Source organism: Vulpes vulpes, chromosome 3, assembly GCF_048418805.1.
Source record: "Vulpes vulpes isolate BD-2025 chromosome 3, VulVul3, whole genome shotgun sequence".
NCBI lineage: Eukaryota > Metazoa > Chordata > Mammalia > Carnivora > Canidae > Vulpes > Vulpes vulpes.
This window is the reverse complement of record NC_132782.1, coordinates 52595531-52619886: the sequence shown is the minus strand read 5'-3', so window position 1 is coordinate 52619886 and position 24356 is coordinate 52595531. Positions and strand designations below refer to the sequence as shown.

Sequence of the window (24356 nt, the reverse complement as noted above, 5' to 3'; positions counted from 1 at the left end):
ACCAACACTTCATATGTGCTTCACAACCTCCTTTACATCATGGTCCACGTGGGAAAGGATGGCACTTATTCAGCATACTGGAATCAGTGGATGGGGCTTCTTCTGACCCAGGGTAACCACTCAGGAACTATGGGAACCCCTGGCCCCCTCTGACCCCCTAAATGGTACACCTGGGACCCAGTGAGGCACACTGTGTCTCACCCTGCCTATCAAGAAGCTCTGGACTACAGAAGTGTTTTTCCATGGTTAAATAGAATAATTTCATGTTATGTAAAGTCCATATCCAGAGTTTATTAATTCATCATCTAACCAGTATTTGGGGAGCACCGATTTTATGCAAGGTTACAGTGGCAGATGCTGGGGATGCAACAATGAGTTTTGTCCCTTACCCTGTAGGAACCCATGAAGTTGACTGTAGACAAACTTGTGTTAAGATCTCGACACATATCCTCTCTCTATTTATATGCGTGTAACTTGTGGGTAGCCAGCCTGAACGCCTTATATTTGTGATACGGAGTGTGTCTGCTGAGATACAAAATAGGCATAGTGTGATGCGGCAGGGGATTAGCCACAGCGGGGAGAATTAGGAGACCAATATTCTAACTCCAGATCCACTACTAGGTGTTTCCCCTCTCTGTGCCTTAGTTTCTAGAATCTGGTAGTTGGACTAGAATCATGGTTTTTTAAACTGTATAATATGGGCACCCTCACCCCCAGCACCATCCTTTCATGCTCTTCATCCAGAAGTGATTGGGACTGTTTTAGATGTGCTTTCCTGGTAACTGTTTCCCTGAGTGAAGGATTATGGGAGAAGCAGGCAAGAGAGGGGAGTTGAAACTCCTGGACAAGAGGAATCATCTCTAAAGATCTTAAAGGCCCAGTAACTTCAAACTCTTCTTTTTCTTTGTTATTCTTATCCCAACAAGACCAAAAGTATATCTAGAAATGAGATGTCACCCTCGTTTTTTTCCAAGAGTCTTTGCTGTTTCAAAACTGCTTTTGTACCTAAAAAAACAATAAAGATTGAATGTAAGATCACATTTTAATTTTATGAAATGAAAATTTTAACATTTCTAAATGGCAGCACTTTGTAGTCTTCCGAATCTTCAAATACTTACGTGCCTTGATTTAAAATACTCATCATTGAACACGCATACACACCTATGCAATATGTAAATTTTGGGAATATTTCCCTATAATCTTACTAGTAGTTAATGCTTATGTTACCTATATGCTTCATTTATATTCAGATGATTCTTCTAGCTCTCTGCCTGTGAATTAGACAAGTTATTTATACAGTACCCAAGGATAGAAAAGATACAACCAGATTGTATCTCTAATTTAAAAACAGTTACATTTGGGAGTTTCATGTACAAGAATTGATTGTGGTTTTATTTTTATTTTCACTTAACTCTGTGCTTTTAATCACAATTGTATTGCCATCACTTTGGAAACATTTATAAGCTGTGCCTTTTAGTAGCTTTCTTGTTTTCTCTGCTACTCTCACATCTTCTCCCTTTAACCATACCTTCATTGGAGTAACTGCCTAAGACAATTTTTAAAGATTCTAAAAAAAATCCTCAAACAATGCCTAGAGTGTTTGAAAAAGAAAAGAAATCTAGACTCTTCGTTCAGCTTCAGCTGTAAGGTACTTCATAGTTGGTCATCAGTTGCCGAAGTGTGTGTCTGGAACCGTGCAGATCCTGGGCAAGGATGGTTATGGTGTGGATGCTGTGGTCCAGATCCTCCTTCAGGACCTAGGCTTTCATTTCCCTGTTTACCATTCATAGCAGAGTTCATTCTCTGCTAATTACTCTCAGTTGAAGGTAACCTCTTCACCCAGGATCACTCTCCTCCTTAAAAGCCTCCTATATCCATTGGCTGGTAGATGCAGGGGTAGATGAAAGTCCTACCCCCTATTGTCCAGGAAAGACAACTGTGCAGACCACCCCAGCTCCAGAGGTCTCCAGGGAACTACGAGTCGCCTTTGCTGTGACTGCATCCTAGTCCAGGTTCTCCCTCTGCCCAGGGGCTTCCTATACTCTCTCACAGGTACTGATCTCAATAACTTCCCACGTGCAAATCTCTGTTTCAGAATCTGTTTCCTAGGAAGCCTGACCTATGACTATGGCTTCCTGTAGCAAGAGTGGGGTGCTCACTGTTTTTGGTAGCAGAGCTTGATGTAAACCATAAAATCGAGTATGGTATAGCAGTGTCATCAGAGAAGCATCGTATAATCCTATGGGAGTGGAAGAAAAGTGACTTATTTTACTTAGGGTACAACAGAGGGAGAATTAGAAGTGTTTTGCAGAAGAGGTGACATTTGAGCTTAACTTTGAAGATTGAATAGGTATTCTCTAGGCAAAGAAAGATGTGAGCTATTCTGGGCTTGTAAAAGAACATAGCTTATTAAAGAGGTGGCAGAGAGAGTTCAGAGTAGCAGCTGGAAGGTGGGGTCCATGGAAAAGAGCAGCTGAGATGGATCCAGAGCCAGGTCATGAAACACTCTACTGATCTGGATGGTTCTTATGCTGGAGTGTGCTCTTCCTTCTTAACCACCACCAACTCTTACCTTCTGCCCAATCAGCCACAACACCCCTACTACACACACAAGATGCTTTTGAGTAGACAAACTTAGAGATGACCTTCTTTCACTTATTTGCTTGAAGACTTACTTCTTTTTCTATTTTCTTAAAAACTATTTTATTTATTAGCCATTTCATTTTAACTGACTTTAGAAGAGCCTTAGGTTTATGCAAAGAGTCATCTTTTGGTCTGGCTTTAAAATAACCTTATATAAGAAGACATAAAGATCTTCCTTCATCATGCTAGAAAATCTACCACTAGTAATTTCTGGAATTTCAAGTGGTGAAGACATAGTAAAGATTATACAGTCCAGGTTCCTAACACATGAACTTTTCAAACGTTAGATGAGAGGTTACCCAGTTATTTTTAGTATATTTCTAGTAATGGAAACATTGCCCTCTTCCCAGTGTTGTTCATTCTGACCCATCACAGAGCAATATAATTGCAGAGTTAAAATTAATCATTGTTTTACAATTGAGAAAACAGGTCCACAGAGAGAAATTATTTACCCAAGTACCCATATAGTGGGTGTTAACAAAGGCAGAGGAACAATCCCTATTCTTTATCTAGCAACTTCTGCTCCCTATGCCAACACAATTAATTAATCAGGTCTGTATATGAATTAGGGAATTACAGGAACCTGGGGTATTAGTTCCTCCTCTGTCCCTAATGAACCCCGTGACTCACGTCCAACTGTATTAGTGCTCTGGGTCTGTTTTTCACCTGTGAAATCAAAGGCCTAAATTAGAGGAACTCCTTATTCCCTCCTCTCTAATGTTGTAAAAGCCCTTTACTATTTTATTTACTTAATTATTTGTTTTTTAGAATGCATCTTTTTTTTTAATTAAATTCAATTTAAGGGTACCTGGTTGGCTTAATCAGTTAAGCGTTCAACTCTTGGTTTTGGCTCAGGTCATGATATCGTGGGTCATGGGATCAAGCCCCGCATCCAACTACATTCTCAGCAGAGAGTCTGCTTGAGATTCTCTCTCTGCCGCTCCCCTCACTTGCTCTCTCTACCCCTCTTTCTCTCTCTTTATTCTGTAAAAATAAATAAATAAATTATAAATTCAATTTAGTTAATATATAGTGTATTATTAGTTTCAGGGGTAGAATGTAGAGATTCATCAGTTGCATGTAACACCCAGTGCTCATCATATCACGTGCCCTTCTTAATGTCCAAAAGCGAGCTACCGCATCCCACCCCATCCTCTCCAGAAACCCTTAGTTTGTTTCCTAGAGTTAAGAATCTCTTATGGTTTGCCTCCCTCTCTGTTTTCATCTTATTTTTTCTTCCCTTTCGTCATTTTGATGTTTTATTTCTTAAAATACACCTCTGAGTGAAATCATGTAGTATTTGTCTTTCTCTGACTAACTTATTTTGCTTAGCATAATACCCTCTAGTTCCATCCATGTCACTGCAAATGGCAAGATTTCATTCTTTCTGATGGCTGAGTAATATTCCATTGCGTGTGTGTGTGTGTGTGTGTGTGTGTATACCACATCTTCCTTATCCATTCATCTGTCAATGTACATCTGGGCTCTTTCTATATTTTGGCTATTGTGGACATTGCTGCTATAAATCATTGGGGTGTGTGTGCCCCTTCAAATCACTACGTTTGTATCCTTTAGGTAATTATTATTATTATTATTATTATTATTATTATTATTAAGTATAGCTGATATACACTGGTATATTAGTTTCATGTGCACAGGATAATGATTCAAACTTCCACTAATGAAATTAATAAGTCACAGAGATGAAGAGTGCAGTACAGGGAAAAGAGTCGATAATACCGTAACAATTTTGTATGGTCACGAATGGTAACTACACTTAATATGGTAAGCTTCATAAGAGTCTTTACCCTTCTTCAAAGAGAAGATGTTTCTCTGGCTCCTAGTGAACCAGTTAGAGTTAGAAAGGAGAAGGGGGGCAGCCCGGGTGGCTCAGCAGTTTAGTGCCGCCTTCAGCCCAGGGCGTGATCCTGGATACCAGGATCGAGTCCCACATCAGGCTCCCTGCATGGAGCCTGCTTCTCCCTCTGCCTGTGTCTCTGCCTCTCTCTCTCTGTTTCCCTCATGAATAAATAAAATCTTTAAAAAAAAAAAAAAAAAAAAAAAAGAAAGGAGTAGAGTACAGTAAAGGGAGCTGACCAAAGAAGTTTCATATGTCCTCCATCATTTGGTAGCCCAAGCTTCCAGTCAGCTGTATTCATAGACACTTTATTTTCTGATTTGTGGGCATTTTATAGTAGTCTCACTTTAGGCATATTTTACACTGTTTTTTCCTTTGTAGCATAAATGTTCAGATTACCTGTCCTTTAAACAGTGCTTCCACAGACCATAAAGTCTTTCCTTAGAAACTGACTCAACCTTATATGCTGCTGCTGGTTTTGAGTAAATGGACTAAATCTTGTAGCCAAGCCTCAATGCAAACAAAAACATTCTCTGGTCAAGCATTTTCTGGTTTGTTCAACTCCATTACAGGGCTGCCTTTAAAAAAAAAAAAAAAGTTAAAACCCACAGAAGAGCAAAACACAAGCCCTGGGAAGACAGTTTGCAGCCACATCAGCTCAGATCACCAGGATAGAAAAAAAGCAGGGCCCTCATTGTCCAGAGCATCATTTTCTCCAAACTTTCATCTTATGTTCTTCTGCTATTTTAATTTCACCACTTCAAAATGGGGGGAAAATAGGTTAATAGTTTCCATGAGTTTAGACTGTGACCAGAGGCATACTAAGCAATTTCAGAACCTCCAGCAACCACAGCTTTGAGGAGAGGATGGTGATGAATTTACCAATTCATTTTGGTATGGATTCCAGAGTCAGAAGAGTCAGACCAGTCCAGCAATTCCCGGGTATGATGTAAACAGTACTCCTTCATTCATTCTTTTTGCACACATTCATCCTAGACTTAGTTTTATTCTAGGTATGAGACAGCAAAATACATTCTTAAGACATGGTCCCCAAGGCCTGTATTACATTGATACCAAAACCATTTTAAGACACCACACACAAAAAAGGAAACTACAGGCCAGTATCACAGATGAACACAGATGTAAAAATCCTCAACAAAATATTAGCAAACCAAATCCAACAACACATGAAAAAAAATCATTCACCAAGATCAATGGAATTTATTCCTAGGTCTCAAGAGTGGTCCAGTATTCACAAATCAATCAACATGATACATCACATCAATGAGAGAAAGGTTTAAAACCATACAATCATTTTGATAGGTGCAGAAAAAGCATTTGACAAAGTACAACATTTATGGTAAAAACCAACAAAATAGGCTTAGAGGGAACATACATCAACATTATAAAGGCCACATATGAAAAATCCACAGCTAGCATCATAGTCAGTGGTAAAAAAAAAACTGAGAATTTTTCCCCTTAGATCAGGAATGAGACAAGATTGTCCAGTCTCACCACTTTTATTCAACATAGTACTAGAAGTCATAACCATAACACTCAGAAAAGAAAAAGAAAAGGCATCCAAATTGGTAAGGAAGAAGTAAAACTTTGATTACTTGCAGATGACATGATAATACTACATATAGAAAACCCTAAAGACTCCACCAAAAACTACTGGAACTTATAAACAAATTCCTTAAGGCAACAGGTGACAAAATCAATATGCAGAAATCCATTGCATTTCTATATACTAATAATGAAGCAACAGAAAGAGAAATTAAGAAAATAATCCCATTTACAATTGCACCAAAGATAATAAAATACCTAGTAATAAACTTAATCAAGGAGGTGAAAAACCTGTACTCTGAAAAGAATATAACATTGACGAAAGACACTTAAGATAACACAAGTGGAAAGATATTCCATGCTCATGGATTGAAAGAACAAATATTATTAAAATGTCCATATTATCCAAAGCAGTCTACAGATTTAATGCAATCCCTATCAAAATATCAACAGCATTTTTCACAGAACTAGAACAAAAATCGTAAAATTTATATGGAAACACAAAAGAGCCTAATAGCCAAAGCAATCTTGAAAAAGAAAAACAAAGTTGAAGGTATCAGAGTTCCAGATTTCAGGTTATACTGCAAAGCTGTAGTAATCCAAGCAGTATGGTACTAGCACATAAATAGACACATAGATCAATGAAACAGGATAGAAAGTCCAAAAACAAAGCCACAATTACATGGTCAATTAATTTTTGATAAAAAGGCAAGAATATGCAATGGGAAAAAGTCTCTTCAAATAAATGGTATTGAGAAAACTGAACAGCTACGTGCAAAAGAATGAAACTGGATGACTTTCTTACACCACACACAAAAATAAGCTCAAAATGGATTAAACTAAATGTGAGATCTGAAACCATAAAAATCCTAGAAGAGAGCACAGACAGTAATTTCTCTGACATTGGCCATAGCAATGCTTTTTTAGATATATCTCCTGAGGCAAGGAAAATAAAAGCAAAAATAAACCATTGACTACTACATTAAAATAAAAAGCTATTGCACAGTGAAGGAAACAATTGACAAAACTAAAAGACAACCTAATAAATATGAGAAGATATTTGCAAATGACATATCCAATAATGGGTTAGTATCTAGAATATATAAAGAATGTATACAACTCAATACACACACACACACGTCATAATCCAATTTAAAAATGGGCAGAAGGCATGAACAGATATTGATCTAAAGAAACATCCAGATGGCTGACATAAAAGATGGTCAATATCACTTATTGTCAGGGAAATGTAAATCCAAACTACTGTTAGAATGGCTAAAATCAAAACACAAGAAAGGTAAAGAGGTGGAGAAAAAGGAACTCTTGTGCCTTATTGGTAGGGATGCAAATGGTGCAGCCACTATGGAAAACAGTAGGGAGGTTCCTCAAAAAGTTAAAAATAACACTATCCTAAGATTCAGTATCACACTACTGAGTTTTTACCCCAAAAATACAAAAACACTAATTTGAAAGGATACATGGTCCCCTAGGTTCATTGCTGCATTATTTACAACAGCCAAATTATGGAAGCACCCCCAAACATCTATCAATAGATGAATGGATAAAGACAGTGTGAGATAGATAGATGATAGATAGATAGATAGATAGATAGATAGATAGATAGATAGATAGATAATGGAATATTACTCAGCCAAAATAATGAAATCTTGCCATTTGTAACAACATGGATGAAGCTAGAGATTAAAATGCCAAACAAAATAAGGCAAAGAAAGCCAAATACCATATGATTTCACTGATGTAGGATTTAAGAAACAAAACAAACCAACAAAGGGGAAAAAAGAGTTAGCAAGAAATGAAGAAACAGACTCTTAATTAAAGAGAACAAGGTGGGGGGATGGGTGAAATAGGTTAGCACATTTTTCAGGATGAGCACTGTGTGATGCATAGAATCATTGAATCACTGTATTGTGCACCTGAAACTACTGTAACACTGTATGTTAACTGCACTGGAATTAAAATTTAAAAATTAAAAAAGGAAGACATGGCCCCTTCCCTTAAAGAAATTAGTCTAGTAGAAGAAATAGACAAATGTGTAAAAAATGTTAATAGAATGAACACTGTAAGTGCTATAAGCAATGTTAATGGGGTGCTTGGTAAGGGTGGAGAAAGAAGCAATGATTCCAACTGAAAGCCTTGAGGAAGGCTTCACTGGAGAGTTGCCTTTTGGCCTGTACCTTGAAAGGTCAAAATGACAAATTGTGGTTCACACTAGGTATTAGCCAGTGCACAGAAGTGCGGAAGTTTCTTAAAGGTTTGAATAAGAGTGAGCAGTCTGAGACATTAGGGAAATCTGACCCTAGAAAGGGAGGTTGAAATGTCAGGCAAGGAACTAGCTCTTTTCACATTGTAGAGCCGTAGAAGTTTTTGCTAACAGCAAAGTTACTTGGTCCCATCTGTGCTTTGGAAAGGAAACCAGAAGTCACTTTGGGAATAGGGAAGTGTTACAGGAGGAGAGATGCAAACAAGGAAGCCAATCAGAGACTCTCGCTATGGTTGAGACATCAGCACACTAGTTATCTACCAATAGGCATTACTCGCATCATGGCAATTTAAAAGTTTTCATGGTAAGAGGGCAATTCCATTCCTGTATCTTTCTAATCAAATCCCCATCCTGGGTTTATTCAAGATTGCAAACTGAATCGGTCTAGATATCTCATTTGGAATATAGCATATTACATGTGAAACATGGTTGTTTGGGAAGACAGCATGGGATTCTGGGGCAGGATGGAAATTAATGGCTAATTTTAACAGTCTTCCTGAGTCCTGACTCAATATATAGTTTCCCTTTTGGGGAGGGCTTTGGTTTATTGTTGTTATTGTTTTTAATTTCAGCGTATTTTTAAAGCCAGAGAAATTGACTTTCTTAATTCACTTCCCAAAACGGCAACCCCTCTGGGTTCACCATTTCCATCAAGAGCTCATCGTACCACACTTGGGGTTGGTATTCAATTCAAGGCTTTAAATCATCAAAAGCCTCCTTGATTATGTTGAGCTCTGATTGGCTTCTACACCTGGCACCCTCTGCGAGTCTCCATTGTCAGGCAGACCACTCTAAAATCTTAAGGTCCTTGGTGACCTCATCAGGTTTTTGATGTCTAGTCAAGTTTTAGAAGAGTGAAGTGTTCTTCCAGGGGAGAACCTGGGTTAATGTAGTTCAGAGTTCAAAAAACTACGGCTGTAAGCTCAATCCAGCCTGCTTTTGTCAACAAAGTTTTATTGGAACACAGCCTGTTTACATGTGTGCTGTTTACAACTGCCTTCACACTATGACAGCAGAACCAAATCGCTGCAACAAAACCAGAAATAGCTACTATATTTGCCTTAACAAAAATGTTTGCCATTGAGCCTTCTAACAGTGGTAGAAGAGAGATAGAAGTCAGAAGACATGTGTTCTAGATTTGCCACCTACCACCTGGGTGAATTTAGAGAAGACACTTGATCCATTTTATATGTTTCCTTAATATGTTCTCTGCCTTATGTACTCTGCCTTCTTCCAAGCACTGTGATAGGCACATAAGCCAATGTGTCTGTAATGGTGCTTGTCATGCTGTAAGGGACTAAATACATGGAGCTTCTGCAAGATCCAACTTGACGCTGGCATTTTTCTTTCCCTCCTCAGAACACCCTGGAGCAGTGCAGTGTGTGCTCTAAGCCCATCATGGAGCGGATTCTGCGAGCCACCGGGAAGGCCTATCATCCTCACTGCTTTACCTGTGTGATGTGCCACCGCAGCCTTGATGGGATCCCGTTCACCGTGGATGCTGGTGGCCTCATTCACTGCATTGAGGACTTCCACAAGTAGGCAGTCTATTCTGTCCCTTCCGGTCTGCCAGTCCCCTTGGGAGTCTGTTCTTACTACCTGATATCTGGGCCACACATTTTTCTTTCTCAGAGCCGTAGGATCTCAGGATTTGGTGAGACCTTATAAAGAGCTTGCTTATCCCCCTCCTCTAATGTGGGAATGGGTATCACTTAATCCAACCAGTCCTCCAGCCTGGCTTCTGCTTGAAGGCTCCCCTGGAGATGATCCGTCACATCTTCATGTGGCTCTGGTTCTGAGAAAGTTGACTCAGCTGCAGAGTATGTGCATTGGAAAGAGGAAGGATCCTGGGTTAGCCCTCCCTGGCCTCAACATGAACAAGATGTGTTACAGTGGACAAACTGCTCAGTGCCTCTGAGCTTTTCAGTCTGGTCATTAGAACAGAGCCTGTTTTAAAGCTCCCGAGGTGTCACAGCCATAGAGCTGACCTCTACATCTTTGCCAGTCTATAGCAAGGAGGTCACAGGGAGATGGACATGGGCACAGAACAATTCACTTCCTCTTCCAAGTACAAGCCTCTCACATTTTGGGGGCAGTTTCATGTCATTAGCAACATATTCACATCCTCTCATGACCTGTTTGCCTACCCAGGCCTTCTTGTGCTCAGGACACTTGCTAATAAAATTAACGAATGCAGTGTAGTGCAAGTCTTTTGAGGAAGATTGGAAAGTAGAGTCTCCAGGTCAAGACCACTTACTCATGGGCCTGGAAAAATGTGCCTTATTCAGTTTTCTCATTCATCGGGTCCTCTTTCCTCTATTACAGCTGTGGGATTTTCATGAAAATCACATAGTTTCGTGTTTTGCTTCTTTTGATTTGGCCCTTTTGTTAGTTGGCTGATGGGTTGATGACATTTGTTACATATATTTAGGAACCATATGAAAACCCTAGAGGTGATCAGTAAGTGGTAGACATGGAGGCTTCCTGGCTTGCTTGCTGGGCAGTCTGAGTCTTTGAGGACAGTCCAAAGCTCTCACAGGAATAAAGCTCATGAGGCTCATCGGTTTGGGTCTCCGTTCTATGGCCTCCAGTCTTGCGGGTTAATTTTCACCGCTCTGTTGATTGTCAACAATCAGGAGGAACTTACCACAAGCAGTCTGGGGACCTGACTCCTCTATTTTAAAAGTGAATTTCCTGACCACTTTCCAAGTAGCAAAGAAAGTGAAAATCTCACTGAAAGACGTGAGGCTGAATGAATTAAAAAAACCCCAGAGGCAGGAATTCTCAACCTGAATTAGACAAGTAAGGGCTCACTTTGAAAGGGCAGTCACAGCATAAATTGTACTTCACGTTGTTGATATTTTTAGCTTGTAATTACACATGAAAAAAAAAACCTGCATCTATTTAAGGGAAGTGAAAAGATACCGATGGGGAGTGTGTTTCTGTGGTTGTTTCTCTCCTTTCTTAGACGTACCCTAATCCAAGAAAGACTGGTAGATGTAATCAGAGCACACGTGTTTCTGTTGCTGGAAAAGACTGATCCATGACACCCCCCCCCCCAACCAATTAAAACAGGAAATCAATTCTGACAAATGGAAGTTTATATCTATGCCATTTATCTTTCATTTCTAAGAGTGAGGAGCATAATTAGAGACTTGGGACTGGTGACGTAAGTGTGGGGGTCTCAACACTCCAGACAAGCAGGCTTATTAGCCCCTAAAGGGGAAAAACTGTCTCCAACCCCCAGCTCCACCCACCCCCACCACCAATCAATGGCATGTTAAAACACAAATTATTTTTTAAAAATAATGTCTGCTTGATTGGCAGGTATGTAAGAGGGGAAGCTTTTTTATCTTTTCACCATTTCCCAAAGGAAAATAAGAGAGAAATTCTACAGAACTCTGTGTCTGAGCCTCGAACGTACCAGAACACAAAGCAGCTAAAAGCCCCACCCAGAGTGGGCATTGCAAGGCTAAGGAGAGGGTGCATAGGGGGATACGGCCTCCTTTTGCGGACTGTTGGGGGGGCGCTTGTTCTTGGTCTCCCTCTGAGCTTTTAGGAAATATCTTTCCATTCCAATTCAACCACATCTACCAAGAGCCCTCTGTGTGCCCAGTGCTAAAGGAGAGAGATACAAGGAGAGAAATTGCATGGGTAGAAAATGCACAGACACACAGAGAAAAGCCCCTGTCAGCAAGGAGCTTGCCAGGAGGAGGGGGGGACAAGCGCAGAGCATGTGTGATACCAGGCAGAAGGGGCCAGACACGATGAGACAGGCACAGGCAAAGGCTCGAGCTGTCAGAGTCAAAAGAGATTACTTGGCCCTGAGATCTGGATAGGCTTCTGGAAGCAGAATTTGAAGAGTATTTTAAGTGAGAAACGGAGATTCCTGACAGCAGGAACAACTCAGGAAATAAAGAAGGCCACGAAGTGAGGAAGGGCTTCTCTCCATTCCAGGAAGATTTGCTTGGCTGTAACTGGAGCAGCCTGGGAGTGGAAGTTGCTGTGAGATACAGAAGGCCCATGAGAAGGGATTCATCTCGCCTGCTTAGCATCCTGTCTTCTAAACCAGCGCTTCCCAAATGTTAATGTGCTTACAAGTCACCTAGGGATCTTGTTAAACTGCAAATTCTAATTCAGTAGGTCTGGGGTGTAGGACCTACAGTTCTGCATTTCTGACAAGTTCTCTGGTGGTCTTGGACTGCACTTTGAGTAATAAGCTTCCCAAATACTATTTTTAAGGCCTTGTAAAAAAAAAAAAAGGCCTTGTAAATGGGCCACCCCCTGTATAACCACCTTCAGACAAGGTTGGCCCAAGTCCTCCATCCTATTAGGTAGCAACTCTTTTCCCATATGTTATTTCAGATGACTGCTCAAACTAGTTCCCTGGCAAACTGTATCTCTCATCAACACACACGCACACACACACACACAGACACACGCTTTCGAATTTCACCTAAATGGCCATCTTTCAAATGCCAACTCATTTACCACCTCCTTGGAGAATGCTTCCCTGACCACAGCCCCTCCCTATCCCCCTGTTTGAATTTATATCTTTCTCTATATTCTGCAGAGTTTTGTAAATCAGGTATGCCTAGTACTTAAGCATAGCCTGATTAATCATAAAGAACACACACACACACACAAACACTTTTACCCTTACCACCTTAGGTCGTTTCTGCAATATGACAGGATGTGTATATCTCAACTAATAGAACAGTTGCAGAAATATATAGAACTTCCTCACCAGTCTGATTGCTGGAGTCCTAGTTTATTTCTATATTCCCACTGCCAGGACAGTGAGCTCAGAAAAGCTGGCTTATTTAGCTGACCCTTTCATTGCATTTGAGCCTTTATTTCACTATCTGTGCTTTCTTATCAGAGACATTACACTCGTCCACTTATTTGTTTAATCAGCACCCATTTGTTGATTGCCAGAAATGTGCCAGGACAAAGATGATTAAGACCGGCCCTCTCGGAGCCTTGGCTCCCATGGCTGTGAAGCAGAAATGATAAAAACTATTTCTTCATAATGTTGCTGTCAGTAAAAAAATGAGGTCAAGTGCACAGAGTGCTTAACAAGCCTTGGCATATAATAAGCACACAATATATGGTAGCCATTTGAACCATCAAAAGGGGTTTTTTATCAGATCTATTTTTATTATTATATTATTATTATTATTGTCTGCTTAGTGAGCTGAGCCTTGAAACAGACCACCTGGGATTTAGAACAGTCTTCAAAATGCCGGCCAAGGAACACTGTGGGGACTGTGGAAACCACTTCCTGTCTCTTCACATTGTTTTTTCCCCATCATGGAAATGAGGCCAATGGGTAGGAAGCAATCATTACTCAGCAAGAATACAAGTTATGCCTCTCCAAAGAGGAAAGACCTTGAGATTGAACATAAAGGAAGGTCCAACTCACATCTTTTTATAGAGCAAAATGGCGGACAGTTCATTTCATTAGAGATAGCCTGAAATTCTGCTGTCTGCCCTGGTCACAGGAGTTGGTTTCTGGAGATTCAGAGGTTGAGCAAAACCTGCCAGCTGGAAGCTCACAGTTTAGTGGTCCCCAAAGGTGTGCGAATAATTACTACTAAAATAGGCAAATTCAGTGAGAGGTATTTTATCCTAAAGAAATAAGTAATTCTACTTGAGGAAAGAGGGGCAGGCTCACAGTTCAATGATAGGCAAGACATACTTTTGAGTTTACAGTCCCGATAGGCTTGGGGAAAGGAAATTCTGCACTGGATTCCAGAAGCCTGCTTATTTCACTACTGATGACCCAGATTCAAAAATAATCAGGTAGTCCAAAGCAGTTTTTTTTTTTACCACTGAGTGTAAACTTCTCGCATAAAATGCCAATTATAACAACTCTGATTACTGCTGCAGTTGTACCATGATCCTTTTAATTTTTCTTTCATAGCAATCAATTGATCTGCTGCTTAATTCATATTTATTTAGATTGCAGCCACACAGATGCCTTTTGGGTGCTGCCAAGAAAATTAATATGTACATATAGAGTATAATGTATGTAAAAATGCTTTGACAACCATAAAGTGCTCTGCAAAGTATTAGATTACTATCATTATTTCTTTTTAAGTCTCACTACAAATAGATAAATTTTAACGTCATTAATCTCAAAACCATTACCATGAAAAAAACTGACTTCCAGAGTCTGTTTCTCCTTTTTTTTCCCCCCATCCTTTCAGTTTTTATCCCTGGCCATTTCAAATCATGTCTCATTTCACACCTTCCCAAATGCCACCCCTAATTTCCAGGAGATGCAGATGAATGCACAGCCTGTATTTGCGGCCTCTTAATCTGTTATGAGAAACAAATTTTAGGGCCGTTGGTCATATTAAAGAATACTAAGAGATGAGGAAATATTAAAATTCCTCACCAACAGCCTCAAAAGCACACATATATGTATATCTACACGTGTAAATGCTCATACCTTTTAAAGGTGCTAAAACCCTCTAAAAAATAAAGAACTTGGCAGCTTTTGAACTTTTTTCTTTTCAAACCAGAGTTTCACACAACCAAAACGTAGGAAGTCCAGACATGGTCATAGCAAGTTTGGTGTAAAGTTTGGCATATTTAAACTCTCTGACCTCTGCTGTTTTAAAAAGATAAGGGGTTGAGATTTCTCATGTTAATTCCTAGAGCTCAGTTTCAGAGAAAGAGGCTCTAATAAGTGGGAATGACACAGTCACCAACCTCAGAATATTTGTGTAGGGCCTGGAAGCACTCTAGGAGCCAAAAAAGCAGAGTCTAAGAGCAGAAACCAAACAAGACAAAATCAAGCAAAAGAAACAAGTAAGGGCCCCAGGACCCTGCCCGAGCCCAGGTTTTGTGTTTAGAATCTATCCACAAGAGACTTCCATGGCACTTACCAGGTGGCCAATAGCACCTAGATGTTCTTCATGCATAAGGGGTACACACGCTAACTCCCCACCTCCCCAGATATCACAGTATTTATGGTCTAGAAGGACCTCAACAGTCACCCAGTCTATATCCCTTATTTTACACCAGAGGAAGCAGACCCAGAGAAGGAAAGGAACTTGCTCAGGGTCACACAAGATGACAGAGCAGTTGTCTTGACCCTCGGCTGGCTCCTCTTCTTCTCACTTCTGGGTCGCACCCATTTGTCAGTTTAAATACTCAATGTCTAACCAGTACCGTATTCTCCATTTTCAGGAAATTTGCTCCCCGATGTTCTGTGTGCAAGGAGCCTATCATGCCAGCCCCAGGCCAGGAGGAGACTGTCCGGATTGTGGCTCTGGATCGTGATTTCCATGTTCACTGCTACCGGTGTGAGGTCGGTCTGTGGTAAATGCTCCCACACCCTGTCAGTTCACAGCAGGCATTGGAGAGGCTCAACAGAGCTGGGTTTTCACAAAAACAGCAGTTATTCAATCTGGAAGGCCTTTGCTCACAGGACTTGGGTGCCTGTGCTCACAGGACTTGGGTTTTAGATCTTAGGCCTTCATTTAATGCTAGTGATACTGGCTAAGTCACTTCACCACCCACTCTCAAATTCCCCACCTGTGAAAAGGACTCAAATTCTTATTAACCTCCCCAAATATGGCTGAGAAACTAAAATGCAAAACTGTGTGCTAAAGGACATTGTAAATCACAAAATGCTAAATTAGTGACAAATGATATTCTTGTTACCATTATGATTACCATTACACTGAATCTTTAACCATGGCTCTGCTAGTCTATGGGAAAGAGATGCCATTTTCACCCCATTGAGAAGGATAAGAATTCACTCCTCTCAAAGGGGTGGGAACTTGGCGCTCCAAGTCATGGAGACTGGTTGAGTTACAAGCACTGACTTAGCTCAGAAGACGGGTGGTCAGGCGACCACTAAGGGCTCCGGGGGAGATATGTGTGAGTGCTATGGGAATACACACAAGAGACTGGTGATTCAGGCTGCAGGTGACAGGAAGGCTTCTTGCCGAAGAGATAATAGTCCTTTCCATAGCCAAGAGCAGTGGCTATATAATCCCCTATAATCTGCGTATCAAAAGGGCATCACATTCAGAAAGTGAGTTTAAAACATCTTCTTATCCTGGTTCTAGTTACCCAGAGCCCCCCTTTGGAAGCAGTTTCCTTGTTTTCTACTAGCTCTCCTGAGGGCAGTGGTTATCAGCTCCCTCTTCTCTCTGCAAAGGGTAGTAGTAATTGCCTTACCGTCCCACCCTCATGACAGTAGCTCATCTAGTCCCACTGGGTGATCTTCCCAAAACACCCAGGCTGGTGGAGCTGCCATTGGCTCTCTTGAACTGTGCTCATGGCACTCACTGCGTTAGTGGAAACTGACTACCTGATTTACGCAGGGCTCTTTGGCCCTAGAGCCCAAGCTATGTCTCTCTCTGTGTACTTAACATGAGAAAAGATAATAAACTAACAGCTTTTACACCAGATTTTATGACGACAGAGGAACAACCACCTCCAGCCTTAGAACTGGCCTGAATCATAAGTGTGAGAGAGCAGATAGATGCTTTCAAGGTCATTTTACAGATGGAGAAACTGAGGCTTAAGCAAGAGAAGCTTCCGACATTGCTCACACACTTGCTATGCATACCAATAGGCTTTGACTTTTCATGGCTTGGGATTTGGCGCCCAGAGTTGCACAAAGGGTGCCTTTTTCTCCTTCCAGATTAAATGAGAGCAAGTAAAAAGTAAGTTTGCTTTAAAGTCCCATGAGTTTTTTTTTTTTTTTTTTAAACAATGCTCTAGAATGGGAGGAACTCTGGGTTAGAAGAGGACAGACCATCATTCTAGTCCTGCCTCAGATGCTGCAGGACACTGGAGAAATCACTTCCCTCTCTGCTTCTCACTTCCCCACCTATACAAACAGGGAGGGTGTCCTGGACACCCCAGGTGGCCCCTTTTGGCTCTAAGATGCAAGGAGTGGATGGTTCCAAGACTGTGGTTGACTCTAGGCTCTTCATGGCTCCCAGGTGATCATAGATGTCAGCTCATTAAATAATTACACCCATATCATTTAGGAAGTTTCCTTCTTTCTTTATTGCGATGAAGAGTTCATCTAATTCCATTGCTCAGTGTCCCGAATGCCTCTAGAGCTGCAGAATACCTGCTGGCTCATTTGTGCAAAGCCAACTTCTGGGAAGCCTGGCTCCTGCAGCCACTGGCGCTGCTGGGGTATTGTAGGCGATACCCTTTCTGAGCTTCCATGTCATTGTTAGTCAAATGCAGATATGAGCCCCAGTGACCTCCTTGTTCTCTTTATAGACTGTAGAAGCAGGGCATGCAGTGGTGGTGGCCTTTTAGAAGAGTTCTCCTAAAGTTAGCAAGGGCACGCACTTCCAGATGAAGTACTGTGTTTTTCTTTGCAAAGAAACTTCCATTTTCTCCAAGCTAAGGACCAAAATTTGGCTGGCTGTTACTTGACACTTTCCAAAATGGAGCTGCAGAGGTGCGAAGGACAGTCATATGGTCCTTTGATCCTTTACAGCTCTGTAGCTCCTCGAATTTGTTTCGAAGTATATTCACATCCATTTTCCTCTTTGATCCTCCCAACCCTCGGTGAGGTAGGACATGAGGAATTATTTTCAGTGACACTGGGGGAGAGCTAAGGGATGCCCCATGGGTGTAGGGGTGGGCTGTCTCCCCTTCCACCACATTCCTCTACACCACACTGTCTCCTTCAGAAAGTGCAGCAAAGCAATACTCCCAGCACACATTAGGGTTTTATTTTCCCACTACAGCTTGAACCAGGATGCAGAGCGTAATGTGGGCCCTTCGGCCCTTCTGCTTGGAAGGAGGCCTTCTACAGCTTTGCCACTGCCCAGAAACAGCCCCGGAATTCTGTCGCTGCACCTGTGCATTCCTTTTGAGAGATCCTTGGACTCATGATAAAGGGCAAAGAGGACTTAGCCGTTAGGGATCTCTTCTTGTCTTATTTTCTCTTGCTCTTGCTGTTTTCAATGCTTAGCTGAAAACAAAACCAGTACCTGGGGCTCCCAGATCCTCAGGTTCTTCTCTTTTTTGGACTCGCATTTCCTATGAAGCAACCTGAGGGGGGTGTCATTTTACCCCGTGTGTATTTATGTCCCCAAATCTCTTATTGGGTGTTGTATCCTGGGGAAGGACCAGAGGGGGCTGATGGTACGGGGAAAGGAGAGTTAGTGGCCATGCTGTGGAGGCCTCAAATGGCAAGCGAAGGAGCGCAGTCCTCACGCACGTTGCTTCCAGGTGCACTCACAACCCTTGCATCTGTCTTTCCAGGATTGTGGCGGTCTCCTGTCCGAAGGAGATAACCAAGGCTGCTACCCTCTGGACGGACACATCCTCTGCAAGACCTGCAACTCTGCCCGCATCAGGGTGCTCACCGCCAAAGCCAGCACCGACCTTTAAATACAGTCGCCTGCTTAGCTGGTTAGTTGGTGGCTCTGAGAAGAAGGAAACACAAGAAAAAGATAAGAAAAGAAATGGGAAAATACAGGAAAGGCAATCAAGCCGTGGGATAGTCTCTGTTCTTCCTCTAATGTTAACCTTTCTTTAGAAGCACATAGATGATGAGATTTTTTTTTTCTTGTAAGTTCTCACGAAATACACATTTCACATTTAATCATGCAGGACCTCGATGGGCCTTTGTTCCCCAGGACTTCCACATTTTTGCACGGATTATACTCCATCCCATTCACTTCTGCATTCCTTTAACTTTTAATCCCTGTGTTTGTCTCACTTTTCATCTGGTTGAATGGCTTTTTTTAGCGTGGTATTTGCTGTCGCACAGTTTTTCCTGGGTGAGTCGGGCGACTCACAGGTGCTTTGAGGCTTGAAGGTCCCATCCTATCAGCTCCCCATGGCCTGGGATCAGAAAGGATAGCCATTCTTTCTCTGTGTATTGAAAAGCGCATCTTGTTGCTCTAAACCAGCCATGCCCCTTGGGGGGTTGGTGGGGGGAAGGTGCGCCACGTGTGTTAGGCTACAAAGAATTTAAGCTGTAAATTACATAGGTTAAAACAAGCCCCAATTTAATTTGCAACCTAATTTGATTGGAAATTCAAAATCTCTAGTGACCAGTGGTCAGGGCTCATTTGTAAACAGATATTGGTGAGAGAGAGCCAAAATTCACTTTTTTTTTCCTAAAGGAATTACCAGTGGGACACGCTGGAAAAAAAAAAAAAAGCATTTGGGGGTATTTTGAAAATCCTATTATTATCCCACAACACCATCTTCAGAATTTCCTTTTCCATGCCACCTAGATGTAATAATACAGACAAACTTTGTTTTCTCTGGAACGTAACATTTCCAATACTGTCCCACTTTTCATCTCCGAAATACTGCCATGTTTTGTTTTTTTTTTAATAATATCCAAACACAACTACCAAAGTTGAGTTTTCTCTGGAGGAAGATGGTTGTAAAGAACTGTTCTTATTCTTTTTTTTTTTTTTTTGTCCCCCAGGCCCAGGTCCTTTTTGCCTGACAACTGCAAATCAGAGCACACAAAATAAAATTGTGTAGTTTTGTTTAGTTTACTTTAAAAAGACAGGAAAGCTTGAAAAAAATGTGAAACCATTTCATTACTACCGTAATCCTGCCGCAACTCAAATTGCATATCGTGGGGAGATGTTGTCCTATCATGGATGTGACATTTACACCACACTTTCAAAGACAATCACTGAAAAAAAATTTGCTTTTTTTCTGAGCTAAAAATATGCAGAGTCTCTGCCTGGAATCTTTATTCAAACTCTTACTGGGCATTGAAACGCTTGCTTGCCAACTACAGAACCATTCTAGTGGGTTCTGACTTGTTTCTTTTAAAGAGAGACACCCATTTTTGTAACGGCAGGTTGCCATTTTGTAAACTAATCAAATATTTTGGATTGAGATTTCTTAAACGTTTCTTCAAATCTTCCACAAGTATATACTTTTAAATTATGAAGTATTTTAAATAGACACAAAATATAAATAATAATATAATGAATCCCTGTATACATAACACCCAGTTTAAGAAATCAAATATAACAAGTAGAGTTACATTCCCTTAGGCGCCCTTCCCTGAGTCCACAAATACCTTTTTCATGATTATAAAGTGATAAAGTCGATTTTCTCTTCTGACATTTACTTTAATTTTTTATTTTAAAGCTCAGAACAGAAATGAAAAGTTATTTGTGCATGTTTTGATTTATACCCCGTGCCTCAGGAACGCCAATTACATTTATTTTACTTTAGCAGAAATGATTGTAAAAATGGTTCTGTTTTCTTTTCTTCTCTTTTCTTTTTTTTTTTTTTTTTTTTTAAGAAATTCTTAAGCCTATGATCACAAGTTCATCTAAGTTAATTTGTGGCTCTTTTGCCTTGGTCACCCAAAGTGACTGCCAAAGTTACAGCTTTGCAAAGTTTTCTTGGAAAACTTTGTTTTTTCCCCCTTACTTTGCTACTCTTATCATTGGTCTTATATTTTTCTTAATGTGAAATACAATGGGATTCATTTTGGGCAGCATGTGAATTTTTGGATACAATAGTGAAACTATATTTCTGAATTTCTGTCCTCCAAATCCAAGATCAGACATGCTGATTACCTCAAAGAGCACTGACTTTCAGACAATTGGAGAGAGAATGTAATTTGCTTGAATGGCTTCAGCAGTTTGTTTTCTATGAAATACTTCGGGGGAAATCATGTTTAGGCCCAAAGCCCAATTTATTGAGAGATGGATTTTATCTCTTGAAGAGCAGTCATAGTATTATGAATTTTGCTAAAAGAGGAAAATGTATGAAATATTTATACTATAAAAATGCAATGACATTCTACTTGTTTGTTACATTTAAGTCCTCGTGTAACTAAATGTTTACAAGCCAAAACATTTTAAAGAGAAAGTTATAAGAAAATGCTGTCACATACCCATCACTGTGGCATTGCCAGAATATTGCTTGCTTTCAATCTTTATAGTACATTTTTATCACATAACCTCAGAGTATCTTTACCAAAGAGTTTTAAAATAAATCTCTTTTTAATATAGACTTATTATACTTTTATAATAATGAATGTGCACACACACATATGCAGAAATATCTAGATTTAGATTTCTTTTCTTTCACAAGGTATAATAAGGAAAGGATCCTACATATTTTAGTCCAGGATTTCTTAAGTATATGATTTATATTGCTTTCTTATCTTTTCTATTAATCATTTGGTTGAAACAATGCCAAATCACTCTTTACTCTTTTAGTTATGTGAAATTTTGCCTATAACAGAGACAGAAAGATGATATGACCTTAACAATTATAATTCTTTTGTCTTTGAGTATATTGTCTGGATTATTATTTAAATTCATAAATAATAGAAAAATCAGAGTTTATAAAAGAAAGTTTGTTAAAATATACAGGCTTTAAAAAATTGTCAAGAACACAAATATTTGGTAATTCTGTGTAACGAGAGACACAGAAAAGGAAAAAAAACCCACTATGTCATGGGCTCTGCACACGGTTTCAAAATCAAATTTCTTCACTATCAGGATCCCTAGCTCACACTGACTCAATGTGGAGTCTTATTTGCAAGCAAAATTGCATTTAACTCAAATAGCATTAAACTCAAAACTAAGTCATGTGTCCCAACATAGGACATCAAGGCTTTGAGATGCTGGACATCTCTGCAGCTCAAAGATGTGGGTTCTTTTTCCTGTCGTTGATAAATTGTTTTTGTAGGGGCAACTTCTCAAATCAAAATTATGTCATTGGCTGTATGCTGACTAATGCAGCAGAGTTAACACTAACGCTGTTTTCTCGCCACACAAGATTCTGCAAAGATGTTTATGGTGATGTTTAAAGTATATAAAACTCTAACTACATTTAAACAAGTGTTTTTATTTGGGTTCAGAGGAAGAAAGAGAGCACTTTTACAATGGGGCTCTAGAAGAGGGTTCATTGAATATAGACAGGACTCTAAAAAACACAACTTAACAACAGTTTTCCTAGTTAGTAAAAACCCTATTAATGTGAACCAGCCATGAATAACAGTGTTATTTCTATTTGATATGGTTTGGGCTTCTCTTGTCAAATCTGTGCTGGCTGCCCCCTGATCCCTCCATCATCAAGTTTTGAAGGGTGTCGGGGAAATTATGGCAGCTGCTAGGGAGATCAGGGAAACACTGGTGTGACCTCCCAGCCTCTCACCACTCCTCTTGGCTTGGAAAGGCTTCTTTTTCTCATAGACATTTCTAGAAATATTGCCATTCTACCTTAGTATTTCACATTTGTAGTTTAAACAAGTGATTGTCCATCTGTTGCCTAGAGCTGCAGTACATGTGTGTTATGAATGAAATATGACAGCATGTTCCATACCCTGCTTTAGCCATCTGTAGGAAACCAGTAGGCTGAAAAAGATGTACCTCTGCAAAATGTGCCTGAAGTCCCTTTCTTGAGATCGCTCTCTCAGTGCACTTTCATGGGAGACAATCAGAGAGCAACATGTATGTGTGCCTTATGTCTAAAGAATCTCTACACTACTACGAATACTCCAGTGGAGAGTCCATAACATTAGCAATCATCTCCCAAATTTCCAAGATCCACTCATCAAAAAGGAAAACAAAATCCAGATAAATGTAAACTCTTTTATCTTAATGTATTTTAATAGTGTTTCTTTTCTCCTTGTCTCTCGGAGAAGTACCTTATGGATTCCTGAATTAAGAGAACACTTTTATGCCAGAAGGTGATGTTTCAGATGTTTAGTGATTATTTTTGGTCTTACTCTAATCTTAGTCAGATAATGAAGGCAGACTTCAGTATGAGCCTTTACCACCATTCAGCACATATTTACTTTTAGTAATTGTCATAGCTTTTTGGCTTGTCTGTGGTCTTAATTTAATAGTGGACAGAACCAGTTGGGAGCAGGATTGAGTTCTGAGTCATTATTATGGTACGTACAACTGTGGACATTTCAGGTTGTTATTTATGTGACAGATAGCTAGAAGGAAACTCTTCTCAAGAGGCTGTTGTTTGGGGTAGCTTATTCAAACTTTAAAAAAATTATCTGATTAAAGCTCCGTGATTTGGTGAGAATTCTTCCTCTTTTCCTCTTTGCCTCTTTTTCTCCTTCCTTCCCTTTTCATTCCTGCCCTCCTTTCTTACATTCTGTCCTTCTTTTCATACTACCTATTAATGATATTGTGGCTTGGATTTTTCACAAGTAAATTATATCAGTGCATTCTGATCTTTACGGAATTATGATCACATTAAGGGAAGAAGACGACTACCGTCAAATATATATGGCATCCATAAACCCTTCCTTTTAAAAAGGGCATATTTTCCAGATTGTATTTATTCATAAAGCGAGATGAGATAATAGAGTCTTTCAGTTTTATTTTAATGAGTTTTCATCAGGGACTCAGATCATAGAGTTCTTGGCAAATTCACTTATGACTGCCCTACTTTTCTCAGCTATATGCAAAGTGATCTTTCTAAGATTAGGTTAAGAATTTTTTTTTTTAAAGTCCGAAGCATTTTGACCGACAAAACAATCATATTTTTAAGTGGTGTGGCATGTTATTTTATTCCTAATGAAACTTGGTAATTTTCCTGCTGGCAAGGAAAAACTATCATCCTTCTGGAATTTTTACACATATCAGCATTTTGCCTATGAGCATAATATTAAATCCTAATAGTCGGATCACAGTATTTAACGAGGGTAGGTCAGTGCCAGAGTTTTTCCTAGATCACAGCTCACAGGCCTATAGTATGTTTATAAAAAGCAAAAAAAGCAACCTGAGAAGAACAAGTCTGGATCTCTCAGTAAAGCATCTTGTTAAAATTCAGCTTTGAGATTCTTTTGAACTCTGGCTAGTACTGATAAAAATATGCCCTCTGTGTCCATTTCTTTTTAATTTGTTTGGAAAAAGCTTATAATTCTAGGGATATATTTCTACTTTGCGTCTCTGCTCTCACTTCTACTTTCTTTAAGTTTTCACAGGATTTACATTGACTTTCCTTTTTCATAGGGTCATGTGTGAGGAAAGCAAAACATATTTAATA

At 39.9% G+C, this 24356-nt stretch overlaps 1 protein-coding gene across 46 annotated transcripts in view; it reads left to right on the top strand.

Moving 5' to 3' along the window:
* LPP (LIM domain containing preferred translocation partner in lipoma) overlaps window positions 1-22183 on the top strand; it is a 657925-nt gene extending 635742 nt beyond the window's left edge. For all 46 annotated transcript variants that reach the window (XM_072752457.1, XM_072752453.1, XM_072752428.1 and 43 more), the window contains 3 exons: window positions 9708-9886; window positions 15549-15669; window positions 18609-22183. In XM_072752457.1, coding sequence (XP_072608558.1) covers window positions 9708-9886; window positions 15549-15669; window positions 18609-18737 — 429 coding nt within the window. In that variant the 3' untranslated portion in view covers window positions 18738-22183. The remainder of the gene's footprint in view (window positions 1-9707; window positions 9887-15548; window positions 15670-18608) is intronic.
* Window positions 22184-24356: the final 2173 nt, after the last annotated feature.